This window comes from Marmota flaviventris, chromosome 6, assembly GCF_047511675.1.
Source record: "Marmota flaviventris isolate mMarFla1 chromosome 6, mMarFla1.hap1, whole genome shotgun sequence".
In the NCBI taxonomy this organism is placed as follows: Eukaryota; Metazoa; Chordata; class Mammalia; order Rodentia; family Sciuridae; genus Marmota; species Marmota flaviventris.
The window spans coordinates 112364610-112390020 of record NC_092503.1 but is presented as its reverse complement, the minus strand read 5'-3'; the positions used below and the strand labels follow the sequence as shown (position 1 = coordinate 112390020).

Sequence of the window (25411 nt, the reverse complement as noted above, 5' to 3'; positions counted from 1 at the left end):
CCGGTAGTCCTAGTGGCTCCGGAGGTTAAGGCAGGAGGATCACGAGTTCAAAGCCAGCCTCAGCAAAAGTGAGGTGCTGAGCAACTCAGTGAGACCCAATCCCTAAATAAAATACAAATTAGGGCTGGGGATGTAGCTCAGTGGTTGAGTGCCCCTGGGTTCAATCCATAGTACCAAATAAATAAATAAATAGCTATCTCTAGTCTAGTTATTCCCATTATACAGAAGAAAGTGGAGAATTAACTTACCCAAGTCACTCAGCAAGTTGGTGATAAGGCTTGGGCTAGATGCGGGTTTCCCTACTTCTAGTGTCAGGCTACCAGCGGAGGACAAATTCTACTCTCTCCTGGGCTAGATTATAGGTTTCCATAGGGCTGGAAACTGGCTTCTTATTCTTATTCTTATTCTAGCAATGACCCAACTCCAGCTACCACCTTGGCTCTGTGGACAGGTGAGCTGTGGTCACACCCGCAACGGTGTGCTTCCTTAAGAGCTGGGGATGCGTTCCTTCTCCAGCTGCTCGCGTGCACGTCTGTGCCCAGTGGACGCGCCCCCCGGGAGAGCGCTGGGGGCTGCCCCGCCACTCCCTCCCTCTTGGGTAAACCCCGGGCATCCATCACTCTGTTAATTGCGCTAATTAGAGATCGCGGAGGTGTTAATTGGAAAACCCTGGTATTGTGCCTGTTTGGGGAAGAAAACGTCAATAAAAATTAATTGATGAGTTGGCGGCGCCGGTTCGCGGCAAGGCGCAGGGTGTCGTGGCAAATGTTACGGCTCAGATTAAATGATTGTTAATTAAAAAGCTACGGTAATTAATATTCCCTATGCCATATGGACCCGCGAAAAGGCACAAAAGGTTTCTCCACGTGTGGGGCTCCCCAGTCTTTCTTCCTCTCCCCCTCCAAGCACCCCAGGCCTTGGGTGCCCGCTTTAGTCTCAGGTAGGTGGATCTCGTCACTTCCGGCCAGGGAGGGGACGGGGTGGACCTGGAGAGTTCGAAGGCCTGCCTTGGTCCTTAGAAGAGCCCCAGCATCAGGGGAAGTGGGAGCCCCCGACAGCCACAGAGCCCCCCCAGAGCGGAAGAGGCGGCTGCGGCTTTGACCCAGCTTCCTTCCTTCCCACAGCGTCTGCTGACGCCCGGACCCATATAATCTCAAGCATGCCCCGGCTCCCCCAAAGAGAACCCTGAGAGAGGAGAGACTAGGACCTGCCCATGTGTCGTATCAGAATCCTAGATGGAAGTCCTAGACCACCCCCAAAGTACTTGGCCTCCATTGCCCCCATCATATGGTGGGAGAGGGGTCTGGGAAGTGTTGGGTGAGGATGAGAGCCCCAGTTTTAGTCAATCCTAAAAAGATCTCTGATCCCCCTTCTTGTATGGAGGGAGAAAGCAGCCCAGTGACTGGGCAAGAGGCCGTGACTCTAATAAGGTCCCACAGTTGGGCCTTGAAAACAGGTGGTCCAATTCTCAGAGCTTCTGCCCTTTCCTGCAGGTGTTCAGCTGCTCCTGGCTGGGAAAGGGGTGATGAGGAGGAGTGTTGTGGGAGGGTAGGGGTGTATGGAGGCTGGAGGTGGGACTTTAGGGAGGAGGTGCTCTTGGAATGTGCATCTCCAGTCCCAGAGCTGGCAGCTCAGGTCTACACTGGGTGGGGTCCTTTGGCAAAGGGATTCCAGCAGTGAGTCCTCAGTGGCTCCCAGCAGCCACTGAAATACTGTGGCTTCATGTCCACATGCTGGACCAGGAGGTTTTGCTACTGGAGTTTCCAAATCAGAAGAAAACTTCTCTACATGGAGGGGTGTATTGAAGGTGAGACCCCAAGAAAAGGCAAAAGACTCACAGCTGACTGTGGCTGAGCCAGGTTCTTGACACAAGGCCCCTGCTAGAGTCCAGGCTCTCATGGGCACTGACTGTCTTCCCCACTCCCTTGTAGTTACAGGGCATTGATACCAAGGGCTGCCCCCAGCACCCATCCCTAACTGCCTGGGCCCCAGGCACCCAGCATCTGCTCACCCACAGTGCAGGAAACACCCTGGTCCTATTGCAACACCCTGTGGAGAGGCAGAGGGATGAAGGAAGCTGCTGGTGTGCTCAGCCTTGGAGGGCAAGTGTCCCAGGGAACAGGTGAGGATTCTCAGGCGGCCTGGGAGTGCCTGCCATGCAGGTTTGGGGGGCGGGTGTTAGTGGGTGGGTGGGAGCATGGAAGGAGGTATAGGGCTGTGTGTCAGCAGGGCGAAGGCCCCTGGAGGGGGCAGAGCTTGCCACATGGGAATTAATGCCATTCATACACCCTGCGGAAATGACTTTTCAAATGCATATAATCTCAAGCATGCAAATGAGAGGCTTGCTTCACCCTGTTTAATATGAATGATCGGCCCTTGAATAGCTATTATTACACGCCACATTGCAGCAATTATGTTGTTCAGTGGGTGTCGCTCTATATCCCCCCCATGAAAAGACAGGAAAGAAAGGGATACTTCTTTTTTTTTCTTCCTTTTTTCTAAACTTGCTGTCTGATCTACAACTTTATGGTGCTCTTAAATGTTAGAAGGGGACACTCTCCCTTACCCCGGGGAAGTAACTGCCAGATTCTCTTTGCTTTATCCTGTGTGCACACACATCCCTGAGGCTCTGGTCTTTGTCCCCTGGGGCCCAGGAGTTCTCAGATCTCAGAGCAGCCAGACTTGGATTCAGGGCAGGCAGCTGCTCTCCACCCCCAGCAAGGCCAGGGCTGGGGGAGTGGGAGATGGAGAGCAGAGTAGGCCCCTGCTGTCTTCCCTTCCCCCTCTTTGAGCTGAGGCCTGGCTTGAGTGTGGGGGAAGTTGCTTCTGTAGGCTACTAGGGTGGGTGGTTTCAGGGGAGGGGACTGGCGCCCTGTGCTGTGGTGGGTGGAGGATGGCGTCCACCCCATCCATCATTTGGCAGCCACTAGGCCTCAGGCTGACACGGCCATTAAGGCTTGAGACCTAGTGCTTAATCTCTTCCAAACCATCACCCCCATTCTTGCCTTCACCCCTGGCCCAGACCCTCTCAGAACCCAGGGGTGGGAGTGGAAGCTAGGGGTTGGGAAGTAAGTCCTTGGGAACATACAGAAAAATTCAAACATGGGCACTCTAGTAGCATGGGGGTGGACAAGAGAGGCCACACAGACCATTGGGAAAGGGACACAGGGAACAGTGGTATGCCTCCCCATGGACCCTTGATCCGCTTTCAGTTCTCTTGTCCTCTCCCAGTCCACACTCCTCCCCTCTCTGCTCCTAGCAGGATAAAAAGAGTAAGTGGTCCATTGGAGTGAGAGAAGGTTCTTCCCTGGAAGAAAGGCAAGAATTTGGGGGTAAGAAGGGAAGCTCTTGAAATCAGCCACCTTGGCGGAGGAACTAGGAAAGTATTCTCTCCTCTTCCTACAGTTTCTTACCAGTTACCTGTGAGACCCTCACCCTCCCGTTGGGTCCAGGAGACCATGTGGTTATGGGCATTGGCCTGGGCCAACAGGGGTCAAGAGAAGGAAGAACATTGGCTGGCTTCCATGGACTTTGCTGGATGCTCATGTGGCTTTTACCCCTTAACTCTGTGATTTGGGCCAAGTCATTGACCTCTCTGAACCTGGGTCTTTGCTTTTTACAGTTAGGGTAGGTGGAGAAGGGGTTGGTCCATAAAGGATGCTTCCTCTACCAGGTGCATTGGTAGAGGAAGGAAATAAAACACTGGTTTATTTACTCCCCAAAGAACTGTAGGAGGTCGGGATTAAATACTTTAACAGACAAGGAAACTGAGATTTAGGGAGTTTGAGATGCATTAATAATCTGTGGTGGATGCCATCCATGTTCTGTTTGACTGAAATCCATGTTCCTCTCAAGGTGCTATGGCTTTAGGGGGAGTATTGGGAATTAGAGGACAGTTTTGCACACTAATGTTCCCCATCTTCATTGCAGTCTGTGTATGAGCCCATGGGACGTTGGAACCTCCATGACTCCTGGAAGGGAGCTCAGGCCTCTTCCTTCTCACTACCTTTGATTATCCCAGTCCTGTCTTCTTTTTCTGGGGTAGGAGGAGTTTCAGCTACTTCTTAAAAGCCTTGTCTGATCAGGGAATCAGATTCTTTGTTTTGTGTGAGGCACTTAACTCTCTGAACCCTCAGTTTCTTATTTATTTATTTGGGACAAGGGATCAAACCCATAGCCTCATGCACTTTAAGCATGTAATCTACCACAGAGCTACCTCCCCCCCCCATTTCTGTGGGGTGTTGATTGTGGAACCCAGAGCCTCAATCATGCTAAGTGTTCTATCCCCGAGCTACAGACCTAGCATCATATTTTCCATCTGTAAATTAGTGTGATAATAACTATCTCCTGCAGTTTTCTGTTTGTTTGTTTTGGAGGTGCTGGGGATCTAATATAGAGCCTCCTGCGTGCTAGGCAAGTGCTCAACCGCTGAACTGCCCCGCCCCCCCCCCCCCCCCCCCAGCCCTCTCCTGCAGTTCTCTCAAGGAGGAATCATGGGCTGTAGTTAGTTTTGAGTGTCTACTTGGGGCTCTGTGCTGGGCTGAGGGACTTAGAATAGGAGATGGAATGAGAACCCAGGGCTTCTTTCACTGCAGACTCCTGCATTTGTTGAGTGCCTGCCTCCTTGGAGGGGCTGGGTGGATGGAAGCCATCTTTACTGTAAAACAAAAAATATTGATTAGGACCTCAGTGTGCTGGGGAGGCAGGTCCTGCCCTGAGGGAACTTCCTCTCTAGAGGGGAACTAACACCAAGTCCTCTACAGGTGTGGGGGCGGGGATACCAATGGGGTCCCAGCGAATGAATAGCTCGCCTGCCTTTTGTTGTGGGAACACCCTTTCCAGCTAGACCCCCAACTCTTGCCCCACCCTTTCCTGACCTGAAGGGAGAGGCCAGAGCTGGTTTAAGGCCCCGAGGGGCGTGGCAAGGCGTTGTCTCCCCTCCCCTCCCTGCGGGAGGTGCCTGGGAAGTGTGGGAATGTGAGGAAGGGGAGCAAATGGAGGCCTCAGCTTGTCTGGATCTGTCCCTTACCTAGGCCTAAGGGAGGGGTAGCACCAGAAGGGCCACACCTGCAGGAGAGGGTCCCAGGGGTGGCCTTTGGGGAAGTTGAGGATGGAAGTTCAGAACCTGAGGGCACCCAGGCCCAGGGTGAGGGGAAATGGGGGGTTCTGTGACGATGGCGATTGTATTTGGGGCATTTTGGTGGCCGCCCTGGGTAGGACCCGCCCTGCCCGTCTAGCCTGGAGCCTCAGCCCCTCCCCCGTGTCTCTCCTCCTTCAGGTCCTGCTAGAGCGACATGATGGTGGAATCCGCCTCAGAGACAATCAGGTCGGCTCCGTCTGGTCAGAACGGCGTGGGCAGCCTCTCTGGGCAGGCCGATGGCGGCGGGGCCGGGGCCGCAGGCACCGCTGCAGGCGGAGCGGGTAGGGACGCCGCGGCCGGCGCTGACAGCAATGGCGAGATGAGCCCTGCGGAGCTTCTGCACTTCCAGCAGCAACAGGTAGGAGCCCGCGCCCCTCCCCGAGGTCTCTCCCACTCCCTGAGGGCCACTGGGCTGCTGCGCCCACCAGTCAACCTCATTTTAACATTCTTGAGAAGGTACACCTCCAGGGACTCCTGCGCCTCTCCTTCTGGTGGCCACTGTAAGCCTTGGGGAGCCAGCCATCCCCAGGGAAAGAGAGAAGTGGTATTGGAGCCTGAGTCTAAAGAGCTTGGAACAGTCCCAGGAATGACATAAGGACAGACAGACGCTGGGCAGTAGGCTTCGGAGTCTGTTTTGAGTGGGTGGTTGCCTCACTCTCTGCTTGCGCCTGCGCATTCCTGGCAAACTGGCTAAATTAGCAGGGGTGTGTGTGTGTATCTGGGCGGGGGGTGCTGTGCACACAGGGGTATCTTCACTTTATTTGTATTATAAAACATTCCCCGCCTCCAAGTCTGCCTGGATCTCTGATCCAAGCTGTGAAGAGATTAAACTTTGAGGCACCAGGGGCCAAAGCCACCAAGAAGAGGCCAAGAGAGGGAGGCAAAGGCAGGCCTCTATTTTTAGGGCTCAGACTGGCAACCCTCTGTGTGCCCCTTTCCTCTTCTGTGACCATTTTCCTACCTTTAAGTGCAGGGTTCAGGAGTTCAAGGCTAGCCTGCCTGAGGATCAAGAGGCACTAGGGTGGGGAACCTGGTTGGGTGATGACAGAGCAGGGCCCCCCAGGTCTCAGCCCCACCTGGAGTCAAAAAGGAAAAATCATGCTTGACAAGTTCAGGAGAACCCGCCCAGCCAGCCCTGGCCTCGGGATTCTCTTCTTATTTGACTGTGCTCCTCAAATCACTGTTGGTGGCACTGGCCCTTGGGGGCTCTTCTGGGAACATGGAAAATCAGGGTCTTTGGATGCCTGTCCCTGCCCAACATCCCAGCTCTGCCTCTGCTGTGTACCTGCTGTGCCTTCACAACCGGCTCCAGGGCTCTCCCTGTCTCCTAATAACCCCTAAGGAGCCCTTTCCCACCATACTTTTCAGAGCCAGAGGTTAGACTAGAAGCAGCACCAACCCAGGCCCCACAACTGCTCTAAGCTGGTCAGTAAGTTCTAAAGCAGGAATGGAAAAAGCCTGGGTTAGGTGCCAGCCCACTCCTTACCAAAGGCACCACAAATCATGGGCCTCCCTGAGCCCTGGCCTATTGGGCATCCAGTGTGCTGGTTTAGGATCAGATGCTATTGGGGTGTGAAACCTCTCTCACACTACTCATGGATGTGAACAAATCGAGGACTTTAAAAAATGACGTCCTCTTGCCAACAGAGACTGGAGTGGGAAGGGCCTTTTGTCCCTGGGGAGATGGTCCTTGGGTGTCTGCCGGCATCTCCCAAGCCTCCCTATGCAGGTTCTCTGGGGAAGAGACCCTCAGGGTCACAGTGCCTTCTGCTGGATACAGAAAGTCAAAGGGAAAAACCAGACCCTTTATCAAAATAATAAGGAAACACACCCCACCAGAAGTCCTCGAGGCCACCCATTTTGTATGACTAGCCCTTCCCCTCCTGCACCTCCATTAGAACAAAGCTATAAAAAAGTTGGGGGAGATAACAAAACTTTCTTTTTTTTAAAAAAAAAAAGATACTTGGAATGAAGCATGAGCCCAGGTCTCTCAACTGGAGAGATGTTTGGGGTGGGGAGAGGCGGGACCGTCTGTACTGATCAGGTTTCTGGGTTCTGCATTGCCATGTTTTACCATCTATATTCCACATTCCAGTTATTCCTGTTTGTTTTGGGGAATATCCCAATGTCCTGGAAAATCCTATATCGGTTTCACAAATAAACTCGGGTGGGGATTTGGAGGCAGGAGGACTGTTTTATCCATTTGGGCTCACTATGGGCGGAGTGCCCAGGGCTAAGGAAAATATTTGAGACTTAAAAAAGGTTTTGTTGGCTCCAAACTCTAAAAAGAACCCTGCAAAATTAAAATTACAAGGTTTACAATTAAAAATGAAATAGTCTGTGGGCCATTCTTCCACCCCCCCACCACCATAGATGAATGCTACTTTGGGGGGAGCTTCAAGGGTCACCCCTTCCTGGTGCTCCAGTAACACTGATCTGTGGAGCTAAAGATGGCCCCTGGGTTCCTCCTCCCTCTTGGAGGCCAACTGTCGTGCACACTGTGTCATTAAATCCCACTTCAGATGAGGCAGCCTGAGGTAGACACTGACTTGTCCAGGTGACAAAGGCAGCAGCTACACCTTGTATCCCAGGCCTGTGCAGGAGGTGGAGAGAGGAGGTTCTGGGGCTAAAACAGATGTGTGTTGGTGAGGAAGGTAAGAGGGTGTCATTCCCGACATAAATGTTCCCAGCCGGGCACCCTAAATGGCTATTCTGGTATCCACACGAACTCCAGAGGCAGAGTGTTGAGCGAGTGGGTCGGAGGATCATGTGCTGGCCCTGTCCTCCTTTTTGTGCCCCTCTTGGGTCTCCAAGGCCCTCTCCCTTTGTCTGTGTGTTGTTCCCTGTCCCTCTGCTCTGGGTAAACACACCAGAAATGCAATCCTGGCCTTTGGGAGTAATGAGTTTCTCTCTCTCTCTCTCTCTTTCTCTCTCTCTCTCTCTCTCTCTCTCTCTCACACACACACACACACACACACACACACACACATAGAGTCAGAAGTCAGGCTGGTGACAAGACTTTAGGCTGAAACAAACAGCACTAAAGAGGGCAGCCACGTCACTTCAGAACAAGAGCAGGCGCTTGGTTTCCATGCAACCAGCAGGCTGGGAGCTTATTTAAACAGAGGCTGGGGGTGACCCGGCACGCCTGCCAGGCCAGGTCTGGCTACACAGAGGGTCCCTGGCCAGCTGCCCCATTTCACCATTCCCGGCCCCCTTATTGGTGAGTGACAGAACCAAACCAGCTTCACTCTATCCCGGGGGCTTTCACCAAGTGTGTAGACTCAATCCCGCATGGACCTACTACCCCGAGAAGGTGGTGCTGGGGGACTGCAGGCCTTGGAGCTGGAAGTCATTCAGCAAGCAGTGCCTTGAAGAGTTGCTGATCCCCAGCTGCTACTGCAGAGTACCCCAGACTAGAGGGACATAAGGGATACATAAGCCCCCTCTTTCATCAAGGCAAATATCCTGTTGCCCCCTCTTCTGCATCTGTACCCCATATGATATTTTTTCTTTAAAAGTTGCCCTTATGATTTATATTCATCTGATATCACCTATATGAAAATGTTCCCAGTGTGTGGGGGCCAGCCCAGGGAACCCCACAGATACCCTTTGGGCTCTCTGATGGGGGACAGTGAGAGCTGGAAGAGGTGTGCACCAGATTTTGGGAAGGAGAGGACCTGGGGAGGTCTTGGAGACTGGTCAGGGCACATTGGCCCAGGAGGGCTGGACTTGGGGCCCGGACGGCTGAGCCGGCAGGCCTGGTGGGGCCGGCAGAGCTGCTGGCGGCTGGCTGAAAGGCTGCCTGGGCCTCCGGAGCGCATTCCCATTGTCCATGGGTTGCGGGGGTGACAGGTCAGGGAGGGTCATGGGAGGGTTGCCTAGCGTCTGGGAACTCCCACTGCAGTTGCCGTGGCAACTAGGCCAAATCCCACCCTGTTCACATCCTGTGAGGAGATTCAAAAGGGTTGGGGGGCTCTACACATTAATGGGCTTTTAACGTACCCCCCTCTAAAGAAATGGGGGGGGGGCGGGGAGTAGGGGGAGGGGAGAAGAAGAATGGAAGAGACTTTCCTCCTCCATCTGGTCTCCTCTGCTCAAGCTACTTTAGGGGGATCCGATGGGAAGGGAGGTTCCAGAGGGAAGTCAGCCCCTCCCCACAATGCATGTGCTGTCAACAGTTGTCTGTAGTCTGTCTGGTCCAGCATTGGGACTTTCAAGACTCCCAGCCTCATGCTTCAGATTCTGCCTTTGGCCCTGCACCTTCTGGCTTCTTGTCCTTCTGCAGACAGAGCCCCTTGCTGTGCTGGGTTATGGAGGGAGGTTTGGGGTCTGAGCTCCTCAGAGGAGGCACTTAGAGACTTGGCGCCTGTTCACATTCATGCTGGCTGCTGGGAAGTGCACAGAAACCTCACCTCGGCCGGCCTGGAAGCCTTGTGAGCAGGGCAGGTGAGAGGTGCGGGGACTGAGGGAGGGTGTGTCAGAGATGCTGCTTGTACTCTTCCTGGACTACTCTACCAAAGGCCACCCTAACGTTTGCCCCAGGAGGGCATTGTGTACCACACGTGCAGAGGAAAGAGCCCTGGTCTAGGAGAGGGGTCTCCTGGCCCCTGCTTTCTTGGGACTACAAGAAGCCAGCCCAGTCTCCCAGCTGGAGAGCCTCCTACCTCCCTCCTCCTTGAGTTGCTGAGGCCTCTGCCTGCCTCTCTCTCCTTCCCCCTCCCTACTTCACCTCCCTGAGGATGGAACCCAGGGAGCTTTACCACTGAGCTGCTTCCCTGCCCCCCTTGTTTGCAGTGTTGGGGATTGAACCCGGGCCTTGCACATGCTAAGCAAGAGCTCTACCTTTGAGCCCCATCCCTTTTTATTTTTTTATTGAGACAGGGTTTCACTAAGTTGCCCAGGCTAGCCTGAACTTGTGATCCTCCTGCCTCAGCCTCCCAAGTAGCTGGGATTATAGACATGTGCCACCGTGCCCAGCTCCTCACCCCATTTTGTTGCAGAATTCTTGTTCCTCCTGATAAGAATTTTGGGGATGAAGAAGAATGTGGGGAAGGTGGGTGAATGTTTCTGCTGAGGGTGTAGGGTTTATGAGGATTAAAGTGGGGAGGGCTGTACCCAAGGCCACCCTATCAGGTCAGGACTCAGCCTGGAGCCCTCAGTAGGTGAGCTGGGTTTTCTCCTGGAGGAGGAGTACATGCTTTTACTCTAATGCCACCTTAGAGTCCCCGGCAGTGTCCAGGGTACTCACTTAGCAGGCCTTGCCATAGACCTGCTTCTGTTTCAGCGGTGTCCACAGATAGAGCAAGCTGTGTATCTGGAGACATCTCCAAGCATCTCCAAGGAGGAGGAAAGCCCCTGCCCGCTACTACCCCTCAACCACCGCCTCAGCTTTGTGACTTCATTCCTTGCCAGTGCGCACAGTCCCTAGCCCCTGGCCCTGCCTCTCAGCACCTGGTGAAACTGGCTTCCGCTGGTTGAGGTTGGGCAGGTGGATGCTGTCACTGGAAGTTGTTGAGGCCCCGTTGCCACCATCCCCAGCCCTCCAGCATTTAGGAGCGGTAGCTCTAGAAAGGGGGGGGATAGAGGAGCCCTGCAAAGGACGGTGGTCCTTCTCTGGACCGCGTTTCATTTGCTAACTCTCATCTTTCTGAGGCCAGAGGGCCAGTTCCTTGTGGAGAGAGGCGCCTTCCTAACAGATGCGGGGCTGGGTCCTGAAGCCAGCATCGGGGACCCTGCATGTGTCCCCCACCCACGTGGGCCCGTCTGTGTCTGTGCCTTGCTGGTTTTCATTTTAATGGTTCTAATTTGAGAATGTGCCGATGTCATTTTTACGAGGTTGGTGTAAAAAAAATTTACAGCCTTTTCCAAAAAGCTTTTTTTTTTTTTTTTCTCTCCAAGGGAAAAAAGTGTAGAATCACTTCGGGGGTTTTATGGTCTCTTCTCCCCAACCTTCCTTGCCCCCCCTCTTCTCTGTGTAATTTCATTTTTATGTTTCTGTGTTGGAGGACAAAGCTTGGCTGGTCAAGAACTTGTGTCTCCCCTGGTCAGTTCCCTCAGTGGTTGTGGCCACTGACCTCCAACCCCTTCTCCCTATACCCCTTTCATCCACCTTCTGATCCCTGGGGAGTTGCATGTTGAAGGGTGGGTGCTCATTTCAAATCAGGCAGTGCTTATTAGGTACCTGCTGTTTACTCAAGTGGGCTAGGTATCTGTCCTCCAAGATTGTATCACTTTCTGCTCAAAATCCTCCACTGATTTTTTTTCTCCTCAAGTGTAGAAGGAAATTAAAAAAAACAGATCTATCATTGTCCCTGTGGAACCTGGCCTTGCGCACTTCTGGGGCTTTGCCTCAGGCTGCGCTGCTCAGCCACACTGGCCTTTTTAGTTCATAATGCACCAAGTTTTTCCTACCTTGGGGCCCTCGTACTGTCTGAATTCCACCTTGAATCCTCTCCCCTGGACATGGCTGCCTCCTGCTGCTGCCAAGGGTCTCCTCAGAGACCTCCCTGGCCACTCACCTGAGGTAGCCCACCGTCGCCCTCCCGTGAGGCCAACGTTGGCATGCGGTTTGTTCTCGTCTTTGTCGAGTGTCCGCATCAGTGCCTTAGGAGGTAAGCCCCTCAGTGCGGCACTGCAGAGGCCTCCGGGGTGCCATGACTACTTGAATTATTGGTCTATGGGTGGTGAATCATCCTGGGTAGAGGCCGGGGCTTTCCTGGGAGTGCTCTTCAGGTTTGAGATAGGATGAGGGAGCCAGAAATGCTTCTAGTCCCCGCTTCTCCTAAATTCAGCTTACCCCAGAGAAAATTCCATTATCACAATAACTTGGATATGACTGAATCCCAATCATGCCAAAATGTACCAGAGACACAGCTTTTGGGTTTTGCTTTGGCCGCCTCTCACCACAATCCACATTAGCCCCCTGGCTAGCAGGGCCTTATTCCTTCCTGCTGGCCAGCTCCTGGCTCTTGTTGCTGTGCAGAGCCTCCTCTGTTGTCTATTCAGGTTCTGCTTTTGCAACTGTGTCCCTCTGGGCACGTCACTGTCTCTCCCTGGATCTCCATAGTCTCATTTATAAAGTGAACTAGATCAGTATAAATATAAATGTGTGTGTGTGTGTGTGTGTGGCATTTCTATTTTTTGACACACTAAATTGATATTATGACCCGCCATGGGGTCATGACCAGTAATTTGAAGGACACCGGCTTGGATGCCCTCTGTACCTGCAGCTCAATGGGGCCGCATTTGTGACAGCCCTTTCTATCTCGTCTCCCCAGTCAGCACATTCCCATTCTCCCAGGCACACAGAGAATAAGGCGGGGGACCCCAGAGGGGACCTGGCACCCTCCAGACTGGTGAAAGGACTGGTAACAGCCCTGCACCCGACTTCCTTGGGGACAAGGAGCCTTCCTCCCACCTCCCAACCCAGATCCTCAGCTATAGAAATGGGGAGGTGGTCTCCTCCTGGAGGTGAGAGACCCCACTGCCCCGGGTTCCATCCATCACAAGCCATTTGTTCCTCATCGTGGAGATCCTGCTAATGACTTGGGAATGGGAATGGGGGAGGAGAGTGCGGCTTCATTAAGGAGACAGTTCTTAGGCTGTGGGGGCTGCCGGAAGAGGATTTGGTGAGAAGGCCTTCTGGGTGGTACTGGGCAAGTGACCAGGAGCTGCCTGGTAAAAGAAAAATTAGTAACAATAGTTAATTCACCCAGGACCCACTGGGTGCCCCGTGCTGTGCCAAGCCTTCCGTGTGCACTGTCCCGTGTGGGCCTCACAGCAACTCTGAAGTCAGTGTGGCATTGACCCCGTTTCACAGGAGGAGGAACTGAGCTTCACAGAACTAATGTGACTCAGCCAAGGTCACTCTGTACGGTGGAGCCGGGACCAGGGTCCGGGCACTGCATGGATGGAGCGGCTTCCCCTTGAGGAAAACGGACCTTGAGCTCCCAGACCACAGAGCTAGGAATTTGATTTTCAGTCCAAGGCGTGAAAGGAAGAAGATGAAGTTTAAGGGGCCAAACGGCTTCTAGTTTTCCTCTCTGCCCTCAGCCTCCCTCCCTCTTTCCCTCTCTTCAAGTGTGCCCCATGGCCTACCCCAGTGTGGGCTTCTGAATGCCTTTCCCACCAGGACTGTGTTCGGGCGCCTCTAGTTCCCAGGAGACGGACACTGAGCCCACCTTGTGCCTGGGGATTCCTTCCTTGGTCCCCTCCCAGAGCTTCCCCTCCCCTCCACACCAGAGAGCTCGACAGTGCACAAGACTCGGGGAGAGCAAATGCCAAGACCTCTCTGGACTCTGTGGGGTCACAGAGGCCCCTCAGTGGGAGTGATATGGTGGCCTGGGCAGTCAGAAGTATATGGATTCTTACAACTTCTACTCTTGGGACCTAGGGCCTCCGTTTTCTTGGCTATAAAATGGAAACAGTGACACCAGCTCTGCCTGATTCAGTGCTGTGAGACTTCTGTTAAATGCTAGAAGTACTTTGAAAACTGCAAGGCACTGCGCTGCTGTTAGCTCTCGAACTTGGGCTCAGCCTGTGCTTGCCTCCTGTGTTCAGCCTGGACTAAAGTGAGTATTGCTGATAGGCATTGCTTGTACGCCCTGGGCTGGAGCTGGGGGCTCACAGCTGCATTTGAAAACATCCACGATTTTAAGGAGGCTCCAGTCTGGTTGGCACATCAAAGAAGGTGGGGTTGGATGAGTTGGGGTCAGGGCCTGCTGTTTCTATCTCTGGGAGGTAGGCAGTCCAATGACTTTACCAGGCCTCAGTGTCAGCAGGGAGTGTAGACATGGCCCTGGTGCATTTCAGTGGTGGATGTGACTCAGATGGGGCTTCAGAAAGTCTCAGGCCTACATCATCCCCAGGGTGACTGACCACTCTAGGGCATCTTAGGCCAGAGGGACCCCAGTTTCCCAAGCACACCCTTGGCTGGGGAGCTGGATGTATGGATGGTGAGGCCCGTGGAAGTAGAACATGGAGCAGTACTTAAAGGACACTGAGCAATGGGGGAGGGGCCATCAAAGGAGGGATGCTTAGGCCCCAAGCCTGGGATTGTCCCAACACTCCCACCACATGGCACATGCAGCATGCTCTTCAGGTGATACTAGATCCCACCTAGAACCACCCAGTCATTGCTGGGCTGTAGGCAAATTTATATTATATTAAATGACCTCTCACAGTGTACCACGAGCTCCCTGTTTCCTCCAGGTCCAGTTCTATACTGGTGGGTGACTGAATGCTAGTGAAGAATGAATGAATGAAGTGCTTGGATGAGGTCAGAGCCCATACCTGGGGCCCTGGTCTTCTCCAGTCTCCTGCTGCTACCAGCACTGCTCAGCTGCTCTGCCTGCCTGGGGATTGTCCCAACACCCCCTCTTCCCCCTATTACTCACCTGTGTGGGGTGTGTGTTGTAATGGGAACGCCTCCTTGTCTACTTGGTGAGCTGGCACTTCCATTGGCCCTGCCTCCTCTGGGAGGTCTCCCCAGCAGAGGAGGCCCTTCCCTGGGCCTGGTGTGGAACTCGGCCCCCCTCAGGCTGCCCACCTTACTGGTGTCTGCAGAGACCTCATCACAGCACTGGAGGACTTGGGGACCAACCGCGTACCTTGTTTCTGTGTGTCTCCCATCTGACATGGCCCCTGGGTATTTCATAAGTGAGATGTGAATGAAAGAGGGCGGAATGGGAGAAGGAACAGACAGCCATGGGCCTGGCCTAGGTGCTTACCTGGCTCTTTTCATTGGGCCCAGGGAAGGGCAAGGTGGGAGGGGGTGGAACCTGTCGCAGGGAGGCCTGTCACAGGGAGGGAGGCCTCACAGGAATGAGATTTCAAGGCCCTATCATTTTTTTTCTTGTAAATCTTGTAATTTCATGCTCCAGGGGGTCAGTGAGGAGTGAATGCAACTCTCCTGACCACTCCCCCGCCCCAGGAAACCGAGTGGGGCTCTCCCTCACAATGTCCCCTGTAAACCCTCCCCTACTGTCCACCCCCCCTCACACAGGGATCTGGGGTGCTTCATCTTCCAGCCCTGACCAGTGCCCCCTTTGGATCAACTGGGCTGGCAGGTTCCCCTCCCACTGCCTTGCCCTCTGGCCTCTGACCCCTATGCCCCCTCCATGCTAACTCCACCTTTAGATGACAAAGGACATTTGTCATTAGACCTGGAGGAAGTCAGTAAAAGCCAGGGGCTCTTTCCTGATGACCACCTGGCCACCTCCTTGCCTCTCTGCACCCCACCCAGCGCCCACTTCTGGCGGGCTCCAAGAGCCTTTAGACCTGGGTCAGATTTCTGCTTTTCTGAAGTGAACCTTGAGGAGAAACAGCCTCTTTCTGGAAGCCCAGGAGTTTCTCTGGGTGTGGGGTCCCAGGAGGGGCCAGGGGGCAGTCTGGAGACTGCTGAGGAACACATATGTTCCTATGTAGATGTGAGGGTGCATTGAGGGACCATCCTCAGGCAAACTCAACCAGAGCCCCCTGGAGGCGGGCTGTGGATGTGGGGAGGGAAGGGCCAAGATGGGTGTGTCTGCTGCTGGGCACACAGCTGGGTTGGTTGGGTGTGAGGGTGGACCACACATCCACTGGAAAGGCTTTGCTGTGAAGGTGACTTGGCGGTGCGGGGGGGGGGGGGGGAGGTCGGTGAATGGCAGTGCACGTGAGGGGAAGCACTTGTGTGGACACAGATGTGAGAGTGAGCCTCGGGCAGGTGGGCAGGCATGGTTCCTTTAAGTGTGTGGCGCCAGGCTGTGCTGGGGAAGGCGGGTAGAGCGCAGCTAAGAGCAGCCAGGAGGGAAGGCTGGACACCTTCCGAATGCCAACAAGGTGCCAGGCGCTGCTCCCTTAATCCCCCTAGTCGTTCAGAGGTAGCTAGTGTCCCAGTTTTGCAGATAAGGAGATGGAAGTGCAGAGAGACAAAATGACCTGCCCAAGGTCACAGCTGGTAAGTGGTACCGTCGGGATTCCAGCCCAGGTCTGCCTCATGCCAAAGCCTGTGGGCCTCAGGGGCCTGGACACTGCGCTGGCTCCTGAGCAGGTCTTCGAGGAACCTGGAGGCAGACAGGCCTTATACTCCTGGAGGGTGATTCAGGACAAGCCCCCACAATCCCGCTGACCAGATGGAGGCGTGGAGGGCGTGGCTGACCTCACGGAGAATTTCCTGGGCCTCCTAACACCCGCCTCCTGCTAGACTCCTCACTGCTCAGCTCTCAGGTCCCTGACTCCCTGATGTCATACTGACCTGCTGTAGCTGCTTTTCCCATAAACTCCATACATGTCCACTCTGAGGACCCTACGGCCCCTGCACCATGGCCCTCAAGCCCAGACCACTCGTGCATCTCTGCTGATCATTCAGATGTAGCCTTTAAGACTCGATTTCATTCTCCCAGTGCAAGGCTTTGTACCCACTCTCCCTGGATTCAGCAAGCCACACAGTGCCCAGACCCTGTGCCCTTGACCCCTAGGCTCTGCCTTCATCCCTTCACCTATGTGCTCTCACTCCATAGTGACTGCTGCCTTAGTCCCAAACTGATCCCTCCCCCTAATATGTCAGATGGCCTTGGAACTAGGCTCCTGGGTTCACTCCTGTTTCTGATACCTCCAAGCTATATGGTCTTGGTCATGTTACTTAACCTCCCAGAGACTCAGTTTCCTCATCTGCAAAATGGGCCTGACAATCCCCACTTCACAGCCTGATGAAGGAAGATTCAGATCCTGCCTATAATGTACTTAACACATGGCAGATGCCACTCAACCAAAAGTGCCTGTTGTTAATGCCCTGAGCCCACCCCCTGCACTTTCCCCTGGAGTCCTTTTTGACCACTGACCCTTCCATTTGCTGTCCCCATTGAGTCCTAACAGAATCTCAGTGGTCCCAGGTGCCTTTTTTCTAATGCTATGATTCCTATAATGACTGTCCTCAACCCAAGTCTAGAAGTCGATGGGACCCCCGACCTCTCACCCTGGGCCTTCTGCCTTCCCTCGTGCTCCTTCCCTTACTGCCCTGAACTCTCCCTGCGCCGACCCGCCCGCCTGCCCTGCTGTTGCTGGAGTGTGCAGCTGACTCAGCCCTGTCTTGCAGGCTCTTCAGGTGGCCCGGCAGTTCCTGCTGCAGCAGGCCTCTGGCCTGAGCTCCCCTGGGAACAATGACAGCAAACAGTCTGCCTCTGCTGTGCAGGTGAGGGGGGCACCAGCTGGCGCAGGGCTGGTGTGGGGGTGGGGCCAGGCTGAGGGTGGTCCTGGCACCGAGGGAGGTCAAGGACCCCATGGAGAACTGCTCTTGCCAGTCCCCAGTGCCAAAAAAACGGGCAACTTTCCAGAAGGAAACAGAGTCACCACAGGGGTGGAGCCAAGACACTTCCACTTTGTCCCCAGTGCCACCTGATCACCCAGGCCTTGCTTCGTCTCTTTCCCTGGGCGCCTGCGCCTGTCTGCCGTCCTCTCTGCCTCCGTACCTCTCTGGCTGGGTTCCCCTTCCCTGCTTCTTCCCCTCAGGTTTCTCTGTCCTCCCTCTCTTGTCCCACACGTGGGTCTGGCTGCCTCCTGCGTCTCCCTTGCAGGGTCAGTGGGTCTCCCCTGCTCTCCTTCCTCTCACCCATGGACTCTCCACAGGTCTCCCCATGTTTCCTGTCTCTTGACGTCTCTCGTCTCTTTTGTTTTCCTTTGCACAATCTGCCCTTTTTTCCCCTCTCCCTCCCCCCCAGCTTGCTGGCCCATCTGGCTGGCTGGCTGGCTGGCTGGGGGAGGGGGGATCTGGGGGCCGGGGAGCCAGGCCTTCTGTTTACTTTTTGTGTCACAAAGAACTTCGGAGACTCGTCTGAGTCCTGGATGGGTCACCACTGGGGCAGCACTCCCTCCCCTCCCCCAGCAGTGGAGCCCCCTCCCCCCCCCCCCCAGCAGCAGGGGCTGGGGACTGGGGAGAGGATTAAGCTGGGTTTTGAAAGGAAGTTTATCTAAGGGAGGAAGGGTGAGCGTGATGCCCGGCCAAGCCAAGCGGATCCGGAGCCACATGCTCTGGAGTCGGGGGGTGGGGGAGTTAGAGGGGTGGGGTGTGATGCTCTGTGAGGTACCCAGTACTGGCCTTGGTCCTGGGGGAGATTCCAGTGCTCCAGCAAAGTATCTGGATTTATACAAAACAGTATGTTTAGGAACTGCTTTGGAGAAGCTCAAAGTGCTGGACAGCTGAGCAGCTAAAGCAGTCCGCAGCCTCTTTGAATAATCTGGAACCTTCGAGACAGCCCTCACTGAAGAGGGGTTGGGCAAGTGGGGGTGAGGACAGAGTCTGGAAGAGCAGCAAAGGGGAAGAGACTTCTCATATGGAGAAGGTCCTCACACCCAGGGGGTGTCAGGACTGGGGGACCCCCGTCTATACTTCCTGCGTCGGCAGTGATCTTCAGGCTGCTCTTCTGAATCCTCCCCACCCTTAGGACCTCCTTCCTCCAGCAGGGAGAGGTGGGCTGTGGAGCAGGAGTGTTCCCCAAGCCAGCAAGTGGCCTGCAGACCTAAAGCAAGAGGGAATGGGCTTGGTGGTGAAGGGACTGGAGTCAGACATCAGGAAGAGCTTCCCAGCTGGGTGTTGGGGTAGGAGATCTGAAATAACTGAGAGGGAGGGAGGCTATGGAATATTCCTCAGGAGACTCTTCCCCCTGCAAAGTGAGAGCAGCCTGGAGGTTTGGGGCTCAGACAGACATAAAATGGTCCTTTTCTGGGACTGTTTCTCTTGCCTCCTTACCTCCTATTAATCGATTCATTCCTTGATTCAACAGCTACTCAGTACTCCCAAACAACTGTCATTTACAGAGTACTTTACATGAGGAAGATAACCAAGCAATTGACAAGTATTGTGTCATTTTTTTTCTCACATCTGATGGGACAGGTGATGTTATTAGGACCACCTTGCTGATGAGGAAGCCGAGGCCCATAAACACTAAGTAACTTGGGCAAAATCACACCATTAAGAATGGGCAGAGGGGCTGGGGTTGTTGCTCAGAGGTAGAGCTCTTGCCTAGCATGCATGAGTCACTGGGTTCGATCCTCAGCACCATGTAAAAATAAAATAAAGATATTGTGTCCATCCATAACTAAAAAATAAAAGTATTTAAAAAAAAAAAAAAAAAGGATTGGGCAGAGCCTGGACTTGAGCTCAGAAAACTTGTCCCGGGACTCACCCTTTCAATCCTCACACTGTGATGCCGCCTCATGCTTAGCCTAGGTCCAGAAGCCGGGGCCAGTGGTTTTCTAGGACCCAGGGAGGTGGCTGTCCTTGGCCCTGTGTTTCCCCTAGAGCGCCTTCTGCTGAGCTCTCTCTTTAACTCTGGGTACCTTCCTTGCCTCCCATCCCCACCCTGAGTTCACAGTCTCCAAGGAGATGGGATCTCTGTCCCCCAGTAGGGTCCAGGGATTAGAAATGGCTTTTCTGTGAGCTTCAGGCTGGTGGGGAGAGGGTGGAGCGAGGCTGTGCTCCTCCTGTGAGCGGAAAAGTCCATGTTGAAGATTTGACACTTGAGTGAAGTGGGTCATGAGGGAGGTTGATGGTGGCCCCTTTCCCAGGCTCCTCAGGCTGCTGCTCTGCTCCCCAGCGGGTTGCCTGCCCACACCCCTCCCAGCCAGGTTCACCACCACGCCTAGAGCCAAGTGCAGAGGAGCCACCACATTAGGGCTCCAGCTGCAGCCTAGGGAAGATGCCTGGTGTGGCCAGGCAAGGACCCCAGGCAGTGCAGGTAGCTGGGAGGTGGGGATGGGGATGGCTGTGGCCAGGACCAGGTCCTTGGCTTTGTCTGCTCCCCGTCTGGCATTTCTGGAGGTTCTTCTGGTTTGGTTTTTGTTTTCTTTTTGGTACCAGGGATTGAACCCAGGGGCACTTGACCACTGAGCTACATCCCCAGCCCTTTTTATTTTCTATTTTGAGACCAGGTCTTGGTAAGTTGGTAAGGCTGGCCTCAAACTTGGCATCCTTCTGTCTCAGCCTCCTGACTAACTGGGATTACAAGCATGTGCGTGGAAGTTCTCTTAATATCCCATGACTATCTTGTGCTGCTCCTGCACAGAATAAGGCTAAGGGCTGGTTATTTGGAAGGGAGCTAACCCACACCGTGCCCCAACCTGCCCTCTGCATTGCTCCTCACTCACCTAGGGTCCCACACTGAAGATGTAGAATTTGGATCTTTCACTCTAGCACCAAATTGCAGCCACCCCAACTGTCAGCCCTCAGAGAAGCTTCCTCTGTCAGGCACTGTACCTGATCCTTCTGGTCAGATTATCTTTATCCTGTATTCATGGGCTGGAGCTTGAGGGGTGCTGGGGGGGTGGGGCTGCATCAGCTGCCAGCATCAGGCTGCTCCCCCTGCCAGGGCTTCAGTGAGCATTTAGCTGCCCTGGCCACTCTCCAGACGAGGACTTGCAGGCCATGTTGAACAAATGCCTATCCCGACCCAACCCAGCCTAGGAGGCCCACGGGGATGCCAGGGGAGCTCCAGCTCCAATCTCAGAATCCCAAGGGGCAGGTGGGAGGTAGATGGGTTCTGCCACCCCACTGACACTTCTTGGATCCATTGGGCCACCTGGGACGAGTACACACAAGCCAGCCCATCCAGCTCTACAGAGCGGCCCATGGCCTGTGCAGGCAGCTGCTCAGCCAATTGGCAGGAATGGCAGGGGCCAGGGAGGCCTTCCAGGGCATCTCTCCCATTCTCCCGCCTCCAAGTAGGAAAGCCCCAGGGGAAAAGGTCACATCCTTTCCTGAGTGCTACTGTCAGTGACTCACAGTCCTGGTACCCGGAAAGATCCTGTGGGTGTGTCTGGCCTCAGTCTCTCTTGCTGTGGAACATGTCCATCTCCTCTAGCTTGCTTCTTTACGCGATGAGCTGTGGTCTTCCATGACCCTTCCCATGCAGTGCACTTCACTCCCCGCTTCTATATCCCTTCGGGAGCAGGACAGGTTGCTTTGCCTCTGTAGGCCAAGGATGATGGTGCCCTCCTCACAGGGCTGCTGTGGAGAGTCATGGAGATGAGACATAAAGAGCTTAGCCAAGTGCCTGGCCCCTGCTCAGGTCACCAGTGTCCTCTTGTGCAGCTGAGGGGCAGGGAGGGCAGGTACTCTAAATCTCAGTAAGCAAATAGGGAAACTGAGGCTGGGTGACTTCAAAGAACAGGAAATAGCAGGGACAAGAGCCTAGATAACTGGACTCTGATATTCAGGGCTGGGAACTCACCACTACATAATGCCTCTCTTTGCTGGATGTCCCTGTGGGAAGAGGAAAGAAAGGAACAGCCTGTGATACCTACTCAGCATTGGACACTGCCAGCCTGGGCTTTGTGACCCCAGTCTTTGATAGTAAGACCCAAGTTCTCTGAGCAGCCACCCACAGACGCATCATCTGATTCTGTAAGAGGGATGGGCATGTGCCATTGTCTGACCCCAACCCTAGGTCCCCTTGGGTGTGGGTCATGACATCCCAGCACCCTGGCTTTCCAGAGAGTTCTTCTGGAATGCAGCTACAAAAAGGGCAGCTCACCTTTGGGATCTCAGCCACAGTGACCCTTTCCGCCCAGGGGGGTCCAGGCCTGCTCTAGAAAACTGGAATCCACACAGACGTGGACTAGAATCCCTACCCTGCCACTTAAGGCCACCAGACCTCTCTGATCTCCTTGAAGGTAGAAGTGGGGTTTAAAAACAAACCAAAAAAGCTCACATGGGCTCATGTGCACATGCCTGCTGCCTTAGTGGCCCCTGGGGGCCTCATGCACATGGTACATCCACGTCTAAAAACAAGGTCAGGTTGTTACCTGTCCCAGGGGCTTTGGACAGGGGTGGACTGCGGTACAGGAGTGACGCCCAGGTAAGGGCCAAGCTGCTAGTTATGGGGTACATAAGAGTTGGGGGCAGTGGCACCTCCCTGCTTGCCCTTGAGCCTGGGGATTCCTTGATCCATGGCTTAAGGGGTGGCTGGGTGCTGAGTTGTGGCCCTGACAGGGATTGGGAAGGGAAGCAGCTCCTCCTTCCCCACCCCACAGGTGGGGCTGAGGCTGGGGAGGGGTGTCCCCTGGGGAACTCACCTGTCCCGCTCAGAACAAGTCCTTGCGTGCTACTCCTCCCTGACTGGGCTGGCCCACACCTCTCCCTCCAGCCCCAGGCCTTCAGAGGGGCCTCTGGTCTGCTGGGGAAGGCATTTCAGCTCAGAGGAGCAAACACTTAGTGCCTGCTGTGTGCCAGGCCCTCTGCCAGGGGTTGGGGGTGCTGTGCATACAGGGTTCAGAGGAGTAGGGGTGGCAGCCCCTCAGAAGACCTGTTCTGCTAAAATGGGGTCAGGCTGACACTGTGACACAAGCCGGTAATCCCACCTACTTGGGAGGCTGAGGCAGAAGGATCACAAGTTCCAGACCAGCCTCAGCAATTCAGTGAGATCCATCTCAAAATCAAAAAATAAAAAGAGCTGGGTTGTAACTTGGTAGTGAAGCACTCCTGGGCACAGTCCCCAGTACCACAGAGGGAAAAAAGAAAAGAAAGAAAATTATTTTTAAAAAAATAAAAGGGCTAGGGGTTATTACACAGTGATAAGAGAACCCTTGGATTCAATCCCTAGTACTTCCCCCCCATCCCCCCACCCCCACCCCCACCCCCCAAAAAAAGAAAGAAAGAAAAAGAAACCAAAACAACCCTAAAACCTATTGGGCTGGGACAGTGTAGTGGCTTGGACCTGCCTGGCTATGACTGCACAAGCCTGGGGGTTTCAGAGGCTGGGAATAGTAGTACCATTGCCTCTCCCTGAGCCTTCTCCCTGCAGAAGGGTCCTCTGAGCCCCCTGGGGCAGAAGGCAGAAAGCTGCTCTGCTTCGGGAATCCAGGGTCAATCCGGGGTGCTCCTGGTAGGAGTCAGTTCTTGTAGTCCATCCCAGAGTTTTATGTTTGAGGAAACTGACATCTGACTGGGCAAGTGACTTGCTTGAGGCTGCACAGCAAGTTCAGCCCAGAGCTGGAAGTAGAAGCCTGCCGCCCTAATTCTGTTCCTGCTGTTCTTTCCCTGGCATGCACACTCATAAGGACAGCACCAACAGAGCTCACTTTGCCTAAGGTCTGAGCCACTGTGTGTGCTATCTAGAGAGTCGTGCTAGAGTGCGTGACATGTTTGTGAGCAGGCCGAAGTTCAGATGGGCCAGTTTTTTAATAGTTCCAATGGCTGCAGACTGCCCACTGGCCAGGCTTGTCTTAGCTAGTGGTCTCAGAACAGACTGCGCAAGAGCTGGGGATGTGGAGTGCTGCTCTTTCCCTCCTTGGGTGAAACCCCCCCCAAAGCATGGCTTCCCCAGTGACCCAGTGTCACTAGGGTCTAGTCTTCCTGCACCAAGGACAGCACATCCTGCAGTAATAGGCAACCCGTATAAACACTTGCTATATGCCAGGCTCTGTCCTAGGATTAATTAATCTTCATGGTGACCTTATGAGGCAGGCACTATTACTATTTCCATTTTAGACACAAGAAACACAGAGATCAGGACGGTTAGTCACTTGTCCTATTAGACACAGTCAGTAGGCAGCCAGGCCAGAATCCGAGCCCAGCTACTCTGGGGGACTCTGGGTGCTGCCTCTACCTAACAGGGTAAATCCCACAGGTGCCCGTGTCAGTGGCTATGATGTCGCCGCAGATGCTCACCCCCCAGCAGATGCAGCAGATCCTGTCACCCCCACAGCTGCAGGCCTTGCTCCAGCAGCAGCAGGCCCTCATGCTCCAGCAGGTGAGTCTGGCCCCAGGGCAGTGGCCCCTGCCTTTACTGGCCTGGCCTTTGGCCTCGCACCTCTCTCCTTGTTTGCTACCAGCCTCATTGAGGGCCCAAGCCATGGCAGAAACCAGAGAGACTGCTCAGGCTGGCCTGGCCTGCACTCCTTCAGGGCAGTAGGGAGAGGCCAAAGGTCCAACCTCAGCAGCCCCTCACCCCACTCCACCCCCATACTCCTTTCCTGTATTCTGGCCCCACTTCTATCTTTTGGAACTCCAGGAAGGGACAAAGTTCTGGAACATCCTGGGCTCCTGTCCCTGTGGCCTGTTCAGGAGATCCACCAAGAGGTTGGGAGGGTTCACAACTGTGGGATACCCTCCCCTCCCTCTCTATTCCCTCCCTGCCCAAGTCCTACTTCAGTATCCTCAAGGCTGACTGGAGAGAATAGATCTCTCCCCACCAGGTTGTGTTTCCAAGAGACCTCCGCCCCTGCCTCGCCTGCAGGAGCCCAGGCTGGGGTTGCCGGTAGCAGCCCCTGCTAGGTCACCATCCCTTTGTTCCCCACCAGCTGCAGGAATATTACAAGAAGCAGCAAGAGCAGCTGCACCTTCAGCTCCTCACCCAGCAGCAGGCTGGGAAGCAGCAGCCCAAAGAGGTGAGAGGCTGCAGCAGGGCCCCTACCCAAGGCACTGGATGCCCCCGTAGGAACTCCCATCCTGGCACCTACAACCTAGCTCTCCTCTGCCCAGAGTCTGACAGTCTAAAAGTGGTCAGGAGAGAATCCCTTTGCAGGAATAGAAAAATTGGGAAAAAGTTGGGAGGAGTCAATGTAATAGGGGTTAAGGCAAGGGCAGTCCACTCGCAAGCCCCCACCCCGTCCCCCTTCACTCCCTCCTATGTCACGTGTTGTCTGGGCCACACTGTAGGTTGCATCCTGTCATTGGTGTGTCTTATTGTCCGGCTGTGTCGTGGTCATGCCATCTTCCTGCCTACTTGTCTCTCTGTGCTTCTGTCCCTCAGCAATGCACCTCCCCCCACTCAGCCTGTCCCAACTTCTGCCCTTTCTAATAATGCCCTGCCCGTCTGTGCCACAGTGCCTCCTGGGCTTCTGTGTCCAATCCCCGCTGTCCATGACCTGTGCCTCCCTCCTGCTGGCCAAACCACAGACCAGGTTCACAGCAGCCTCTTCCTAGCAGGCTTCCCTGATGATGTCCAGGCAGTCTCCAAATCCTGTGGGCCCTTCTGGGTCTTGTAACGCTGCCTGTCTGCCCTTAAACCTCTGGGCTGGACTGATCCTCTTGTCTCCTTACTGAATAACCAGCCCCACACTCTACCTCCTCCAGGGCAGGGAGGCAGGCAGACAATCTAGCCTCCAAAACACCCAGGACACGCTTGGCTCTGAGGGCTCAGAAGGCTTGCTGACAGCCTGACTTGTCAGTGCCTGTGTGAAAACTAAAGCAGGGGGTGGGGGTGGGGTGGGAAGGGGGTGCTGCCTGTGCTGCCCGCCAGGCTCAGTGTGCGCCCGGCCTACCAGGGCCAGCTCCTGCCAATTGAGTCCCAT

At 54.5% G+C, this 25411-nt stretch overlaps 1 protein-coding gene across 5 annotated transcripts in view; it reads left to right on the top strand.

Moving 5' to 3' along the window:
• Window positions 1-25411, top strand: part of Foxp4 (forkhead box P4) — a 50674-nt gene that overhangs the window by 13623 nt on the left and 11640 nt on the right. For 4 of the 5 annotated variants that reach the window (XM_027943632.3, XM_027943631.3, XM_027943635.3 and 1 more), the window contains exons 2-5: window positions 5279-5498; window positions 17220-17315; window positions 23746-23868; window positions 24419-24505. In XM_027943632.3, coding sequence (XP_027799433.1) covers window positions 5295-5498; window positions 17220-17315; window positions 23746-23868; window positions 24419-24505 — 510 coding nt within the window. In that variant the 5' untranslated portion in view covers window positions 5279-5294. The remainder of the gene's footprint in view (window positions 1-5278; window positions 5499-17219; window positions 17316-23745; window positions 23869-24418; window positions 24506-25411) is intronic. The other variant, XM_027943636.3, reaches the window with a different exon arrangement.